The following is an 8,276-nucleotide window of genomic DNA, read 5'->3' as shown; positions in this document are numbered from 1 at the left end:
TAGGACTGGACTCCACCCAACTCAGCCTTTTAGCCCATCCCCGTACTATGCAGATCCCTTAGTCTCAACGTAGACTTGTACGACTTCCCAACCATTCCTACTAAGATATGTTTTCAGGGATTTAATTTATTTTGATTCCTACTAGTTGCTGTTCTTTGCGAGTTGTGCATGGAGATGACTGTTTTACAGGAGACACGTTCTTCTGTTGCCTTAACTTGTTTATAATTATAATGTAGTGGTGGTTTGAGAGGAGCTTTGCAAATGTATTGCAACACATATCAAGTGTAAAGGAGCGAATGTTTGATGGTGTTAGTGCTGTGTTAGATTGTAGGGTGCAAGACAAATTTAGAACGGTTGGTGTATGGCTGTTTCTTTAGATAGTGTTTGTTTTTTTCTTGTATTTATATTTTATTCATCCTCATTTGGTAAATGTCTTAAAAGAAAAAGTTTCTAGAACAAAAAGTTTAAAATGCTATTTTTTTGTGAAATGTTTTTTCGCATTACATAAAACATAAAGAATCAAAGCACCTCAGTGGGAAGTGATTAAACAACCTTGTCAAGCAGTATTGATGTAATTTACCTCTGTATTGCAATCCTACAGTTTAAACTAAATGAATGCATTGCCTCAGCTAAAGCTAAACTAAAGCAACGTTTGCATTGCCATGTTAATTTCTGTTCCAAACAAATAAAGTCAGCTTTGAAATACCAAAATTGTTTTCTCCTGGGTAACGTCGCTGTGTCAATAACGTACAGTATTGTTGGTGAGGTAGGCAGACACAGAATCAACTCCACTGGTAGTTTGACTTCACTTCCACAAGGGGGAGTCCTAGCGTCAGCTTTGAGCACAGTCTGAGAGGGCAGCATGTCATGTTCCTTTGTGCAGTGACCAAAGGGTGGTGCTATACACCCCACATGCAGACCTGACCGCTCAAGTGAGGCGCTGTTCCTTCTAGGACATGTGGGGGGGGGGGTTCACACACAGATGGGTATTTTAGGCACCTGGTTGAAAGTGTTATGCTCATTCACTTGATATCAAGTAAATGTATTATGCTCATTCACATTGCTTTGGTATCAAATGTCCTATGAATAAATCTTGGGGCTTCAGGCCACAGTGCTTGGCTTCTTGGGTGGGACTTGTCCTGGGTGGGGGTACTGTAATAGTGAGCCTTGTCCTGGGTGGTGGGGGTACTGTAATAGTGAGCCTTGTCCTGGGTGGTGGTACTGTAATAGTGAGTCTTGTCCTGGGTGGTGGTAGTGTAATAGTGAGCCTTGTCCTGGGTGGTGGGGGTACTGTAATAGTGAGCCTTGTCCTGGGTGGTGGTACTGTAATAGTGAGCCTTGTCCTGGGTGATGGTACTGTAATAGTGAGCCTTGTCCTGGGTGGTGTTACTGTAATAGTGAGCCTTGTCCTGGGTGGGGGTACTGTAATAGTGAGTCTTGTCCTGGGTGGTGGTATTGTAATAGTGAGCCTTGTCCTGGGTGGGGGTACTGTAATAGTGAGCCTTGTCCTGGGTGGTGGTATTGTAATAGTGAGTCTTGTCCTGGGGGGTGGTACTGTAATAGTGAGTCTTGTCCTGGGTGGTGGTACTGTAATAGTGAGCCTTGTCCTGGGTGGTGGTGGTACTGTAATAGTGAGCCTTGTCCTGGGTGGGGGTACTGTAATAGTGAGCCTTGTCCTGGGTGGTGGTAGTGTAATAGTGAGACTTGTCCTGGGGGGTGGTACTGTAATAGTGAGCCTTGCCCTGGGTGGTGGGGGTACTGTAATAGTGAGCCTTGTCCTGGGTGGGGGTACTGTAATAGTGAGCCTTGTCCTGGGTGATGGTACTGTAATAGTGAGCCTTGTCCTGGGTGGAGGTAGTGTAATAGTGAGCCTTGTCCTGGGTGGTCGTACTGTAATAGTGAGCCTTGTCCTGGGTGGGGGTACTGTAATAGTGAGCCTTGTCCTGGGTGGTGGGGGTACTGTAATAGTGAGTCTTGTCCTGGGGGGTGGTAGTGTAATAGTGAGCCTTGTCCTGGGTGATGGTACTGTAATAGTGAGCCTTGTCCTGGGTGGAGGTAGTGTAATAGTGAGCCTTGTCCTGGGTGGAGGTAGTGTAATAGTGAGCCTTGTCCTGGGTGGAGGTAGTGTAATAGTGAGTCTTGTCCTGGGTGGTGGTGGTTCTGTAATAGTGAGTCTTGTCCTGGGTGGTGGTGGTTCTGTAATAGTGAGCCTTGTCCTGGGTGGGGGTACTGCAATAGTGAGTCTTGTCCTGGGTGGGGGTACTGTAATAGTGAGTCTTGTCCTGGGTGGGGGTACTGTAATAGTGAGCCTTGTCCTGGGTGGTGGTACTGTAATAGTGAGCCTTGTCCTGGGTGGGGGTACTGTAATAGTGAGCCTTGTCCTGGGTGGTGGGGGTACTGTAATAGTGAGTCTTGTCCTGGGTGGTGGTACTGTAATAGTGAGCCTTGTCCTGGGTGGGGGTACTGTAATAGTGAGTCTTGTCCTGGGTGGTGGGGGTACTGTAATAGTGAGCCTTGTCCTGGGTGGGGGTACTGTAATAGTGAGCCTTGTCTTGGGTGGTGGTACTGTAATAGTGAGCCTTGTCCTGGGTGGGGGTACTGTAATAGTGAGCCTTGTCCTGGGTGGGGGTACTGTAATAGTGAGCCTTGTCCTGGGTGGGGGTACTGTAATAGCGAGCCTTGTCCTGGGTGGTGGTAGTGTAATAGTGAGCCTTGTCCTGGGTGGGGGTACTGTAATAGTGAGCCTTGTCCTGGGTGGGGGTACTGTAATAGCGAGCCTTGTCCTGGGTGGTGGTACTGTAATAGTGAGCCTTGTCCTGGGTGGTGGTACTGTAATAGTGAGTCTTGTCCTGGGTGGTGATGGTAGTGTAATAGTGAGCCTGGTCCTGGGTGGGGGTACTGTAATAGTGAGCCTTGTCCTGGGTGGGGGTCCTGTAATAGTGAGCCTTGTCCTGGGTGGTGGTTGTAGGGACTCCTGGTTCACCCTGGTATGGCTGAAGCCGTGTCCCAGCTGAAAGGCCACTCTCCAGGCTGACCGTCTTCACCACTGGGCCTCCCTGGCTGGAGGCGGCCTCAGCCTTGGCCAGACTCCTGTCCCCTAGGAGGGAGTTGATCTGAGCGGACAGACAGACATTTTGACCGTCAAAAACACTTCATTTCCTGCATTCTGCAAAATGTTAAAAATATCTAAAAAAATCTTCCTATATTCCAACACTTCCTGAAAGCTGAGAAACTGCACTTTCTAGTAATATAGGAAAAATACAATTAATATTAGAGATTTTGCCAGTGTACTCACCGTACTAAAAGGGTTGCATCCTGATCATGTGACCTCCGCGACAGAGTATCAGAATGTGAGATCACATGATCAGGATGGAGAAGCCATCAGAGGGGTCACAGATTTCGACGGGGAAGAGAGTTCAGAGTTCGACACACTGAAGCCCCGGACGCAAAGACCTAACGACCTCATGACCATGACAACGACATCACCATGACAACGACATCGCCTTCATTCGCCTCCGATGTGAAGTTAAGTTCTAGTATTTCTGGGGAGCAGAAGTGGGCCTACAAATAACACAGGTTTTGCAAGGAAGAGATGGGAAATCGTGGTTGTATTGTAAATGCAAACCATATCAAATTATCACTTTTCTATAAACGCACAATAGGCATACAGCTTTGCTAGACCGCTCTTAAAAAGGGTGCTAGACAACTGTTTGTATAGATGGGACCCTCTGAAAAAGAGGTTCCATAGGGTTCTTTTTGGAATGTTAGGTTCAACAGCCTATAGAAACCTTTTTTCAAATAGTTCTTATTGTTACAGAGTAATGCAACGTGCTGTTATAAATGCATTGCCAAGTGACATAGCTGTGGTCCCTAGTATGATGGTTGTTCTGTGCATTGCTACAGTATGCGTGTCCATCATGGCTGTGGTCCTTCTGTGAGCCCAGCCCATACAAATTCCTTATAAAGTTGGTTGCTATGCAGTTATTTTTGTGCTATTTTGTTCTTAAATGCACTCAATTTCAAATTTACTCATACAGTAGGTCTCTTGCAACAGCTCCCCTTCCTTAATAGTCTATAATATAAGCAAACCCTTGGGGTGCAAGTATAAAAAAGGCAACACAACAGTTTCCCCTTTGAGATAAATTAATAAAGTGTCTGTCTGTCTGTCTATCTATCTATCTATCTATCTATCTATCTATCTATCTATCTATCTATCTATCTATCTATCTATCTATCTATCTATCTATCTATCTATCTGTATCTATCTATCTATCTATCTATCTATCTATCTATCTATCCATCTATCTATCTATCTATCTATCTATCTATCTATCTATCTATCTATCTATCTATCTATCATTCATTAAATCTTTGACCTATACAGCAAACGGTGGGGACTGCACGTGTATAGAAAGCATTACAACACAAGAGGCAGATAAACTGACCAAATCTGGTTTGCTTTCCTCTGATATACCCACACTGTTCTGATCGCTCATGTTTTTAGCCTTGGTCCGTGGAAATTAGCACCACTGCTAGTGGACATTTTCTGACTGGGAGCAGTGAGATGATGAAAAAAATATATTTTTAGCTCATTATCAGACTGTGGCGGGACATAAAGCTAATTATTTTATGTAGCTAGCTAGAGTTCAACGTGTTGATATTGTCTCACAATGAAACGTGCTTTATAAAAGTAATTATTGTTATTATTATTTATTTATTTTATATATTGGCCTCCAAATCATTTTGCAACTTGTTTTGTTTATTCTTGTGATTATTATTTATGTAGGCTTTCTCACCACTATTACAGGCAAGCATGGCACAGGGGAGATAATGCCAGTTAATTTAGTAATAGAAATCCATGAGCGTAGGGCCAATGGGCCTAGGATATAGACAATAAACTACCGGTGAAATGGTGGTGGAGCAACAGCGGGAGCATTTCGGATTACTAGTGGACCGCTGTCCCTGACGCTAATAATCCGCCAGAGGTCCGCTTGCCATTCGATGTGCAAATGGCCAGGAACCCGCCAGCAGATTCGGCCGGAGATCTGCCAGCTCGTCTATCAGGGACCCGCTGTAGGTCCGCTAGCCTTGTGTTATCTGGGTTTATCCCTTACCTTTGTCCAGAAACAGAAGTTGAACCAATTGCAGCAAAATAGCTAACGTTACAGGAATCATCAGTGTAACTGCTTTAGCCACTGGCCGCTACCATTAATGTTATGGAAGTTGCTGCTAGTTCTTGTGAGCTCATGAGCTAACTGGCTATCCCGCTCTTATTGTGCTGGATTAGCATTGGAAGCATTGGAACTGATGTGTCCAGGCGACAAGACCTATCTTAATTTATCAGACATTATTTCATGTCATTTCAATTCACAGCTATTTCAGTGGCATGACTAGCTTCCGTCCTACCAGTCCTGAACAGAAACAAGCCAGCCACGCACATAAGCCAGGCTGGACCTGGCCTGGTTAGTGTAGCATAGAATAGCCTACTTTAAACTATCTCAATGCCATTTGAAAGGGGAATTATCTTGAAAAACATTGACTATAGAATAAGCAGCCCAGATGAAGGCTGATTCTTTATAAGGCTTATGTTTTGATCTATAGTAGGCTAACATATTCCACAAAAATCACTTTGTATTGGCATACTGGGGTTTATTTCTCTTGATATGGTGAGTCAATTAGCAGATTCCTTTGTCCTAAGATGTTTATCCTACTGTTGCTCTATTGAGAAATCAATTACCCCAGTACAGAACAGTCAAATAAACAGATTAAGGATAGTATAGATTAATCAATTGTATATAACGTGTAAAAAATTACTTAAAAAACATAAAATAACCTCTACATGATGCGAGCTTTGTAGACTACAGCATCCACAGCGGTCTAGCATAAGCGATGACCATATTTTAGAAGGCTTATTTCCAAATAAGGAGAATATCTCGGCTTCGTTCCAGATTGATTTAAAAACGTCAGCGCCTTCAGCATTTCTCACACATGCTGAAACACTTTTAAAGCTAGTTGTTGTAGTTCCCCACAAATTAGATAGGCTTTCTTGAGCCGACTCCTGGTAAAAAATACAAAAACACAATTTTGTGTGAGAAAGAAATAGATTAAAATATATATATCAGCCTATTCTATTACGTCGTTCTATTATTCTATATAGGCAAGTTGTGAAGAATGATCTACTTGAAGGTAGCCGGCCTGGCATGTTTTTGACTTAATCTAATAATTTATTTGACTTTTTCGTTTTCCCATTTTAGCTGATATTAATGTATTCATGTTTAATGTAGCTTATTTCAAATTGAAAGATTGTAGGCCTCTGTTCAACGAAGCATTCAATATAGGCTACAGACGGCCGATAGCCCAATTAGTAGGCCCTAGGGTAGGCTATACTTCATAGAACAATTAATGTAATATGGAAAGGTGAAATTAGTAAAACAAAAAATAAAGTTTACAATTTCGTTATCCTCCAGAATGATCTCCAAAATATGCTCCTCTGTCATTTTCACGTGGTCTATACTCTATTAAATATCATACAGCCTATTCAATCTGAAGACAAACACTCATGAGCCTTTAACCGTCACATTTATCAGCTGGTTTGGGCTTATTGCAAATCAAATACACCTAATGGTTAATCAGGCGTAATGAATTACCTTGTAGGCGTAATGAATTACCTTGTAGCATGTAGGGTGCAATGGTCAACAAATAATTGTCTTACCAAACTTGTATGCTGGATTTAACGAATAATATCAGAAAAATAAAGCAAAAACGTAAGCAAAAGTCTTTATTTATGATATGCAGAGAATGTGTTCCAAGCTGAGCCCTGAAGTCCGGTTTCCACGAGATCCGTGCCAAAGTTCTCCTACCCCCCCCCCCCCTCCCTGGTGTTCCCTGCTTGTCTGTTTTCTTAAAGTGGGTTCAGGGAAGTGTTGAGGGGGCGGATAGTTTTGATTTACCCTCCATCGTGCTTAGCCAATAATGTAGAAGGCTCTGCTGTGCACATCTCAGCTGGCAGACATTTAAAAAGGAGACAGTCCGGCGCTGCTGCAATCTGTATTAAAACCCCAGACTCTGTCTATGGAATCGTTAGCGACTGCAGCCTCCCAGCGTGCGCCCCCTCTTCAGTCCAGTCGACACCATTAGCCGCCCCTCGCCTCGGGACACCCCAGAAGAACACCCACCAGATACCGGTTCACTCCTGGCTGTACGTGGAGGTTTTGACAGGTGAGCGGACTTTTGATTAGAGTTCATTTAGATCTGGCAAAGGTGGTGCGTAAATACGGGTTTGTTTAAATCATGTGGTCATGTAAAACTAACGTTGCCTAATCCAGTCTATGCTATATTGTTTTCCTACATGACGGTCTGAGCTTAATGTTATAAATACGAATAGGAAAACAACGTTTAACATTTCTATACGTGTGCCAAAGTTCCAAACAACATTTGGCAGCTCATTTTCAAAAAGGCATTTGCGTTCGTGAGACGGTATGTCTACATAGCCCACAGTTTTCACCATTTGCATGCCGTGAGCAGATATTTATTTATTTTGTTTAAGCAACTAATAAAAATGATTTGTTACAAGTAGGCGTAAAAGCTAATTTCCATGGACAATTGCATCAAAGCAGAAACAGCCGAGAGAACCATGCGTATTTACGCAGCGTAAAGTCTGGTCGCCGAATGTCGTCTGTATTTGAAATGGTGCATCATAAATCGTCTCTTATCTTTCCCCAAGGATGGCGAGTCCGACGCGTCTCCTCTGTGGCATGGTTTTCATCATGGGGTTGCTGTCCTCTCCTGTGGATTCAAAAAGGAACCGAGGCTCACAAGGCGCCATCCCTCATCCTGACAAAAACAACCCAAACGAATCGGAGCAGCAACCACAGACACCACAGGCGGGCTCTGGTTCCCGAGGGCGGGGAAAGAGCTCCGCCGCACCGGCCGAGGAGGTTCTGGAGTCCAGCCAGGAAGCATTACATGTCACGGAGCGCCGCTATTTGAAACGCGACTGGTGCAAGACCCAGCCACTCAAACAGACTATTCACGAGGAGGGCTGCATCAGCCGCACCATCATTAACCGCTTCTGTTATGGACAGTGTAACTCTTTCTACATCCCCAGACATGTGCGTAGGGAAGAGGGCGCCTTTCAGTCCTGTTCATTCTGCAAGCCGAAACGATTTACTACCATGTCCTTCACTTTGAACTGTCCGGACCAGCAGCCGTCCACCAAGAGGAAACGCATCCAGCGCGTGAAGCAGTGCCGCTGTATATCCATAGAGCTGGACTAG

At 44.1% G+C, this 8,276-nt stretch overlaps 1 protein-coding gene across 1 annotated transcript; it reads left to right on the top strand.

Annotated features, from left to right (window-relative positions):
- Positions 1-7,724: 7,724 nt before the first annotated feature.
- grem1b (gremlin 1b) lies at positions 7,725-8,276 on the top strand (the record flags this gene model as incomplete). Its single annotated transcript, XM_084438679.1, has 1 exon — positions 7,725-8,276. One exon carries the CDS (start codon positions 7,725-7,727, stop codon positions 8,274-8,276), a length of 552 nt encoding a protein of 183 aa, XP_084294805.1.

This window comes from Borostomias antarcticus, assembly GCF_949987555.1.
Source record: "Borostomias antarcticus genome assembly, chromosome: 5".
NCBI lineage: Eukaryota > Metazoa > Chordata > Actinopteri > Stomiiformes > Stomiidae > Borostomias > Borostomias antarcticus.
The sequence above is the reverse complement of the archived record's forward strand: the minus strand, read 5'-3'. Positions and strand labels throughout refer to the sequence as shown.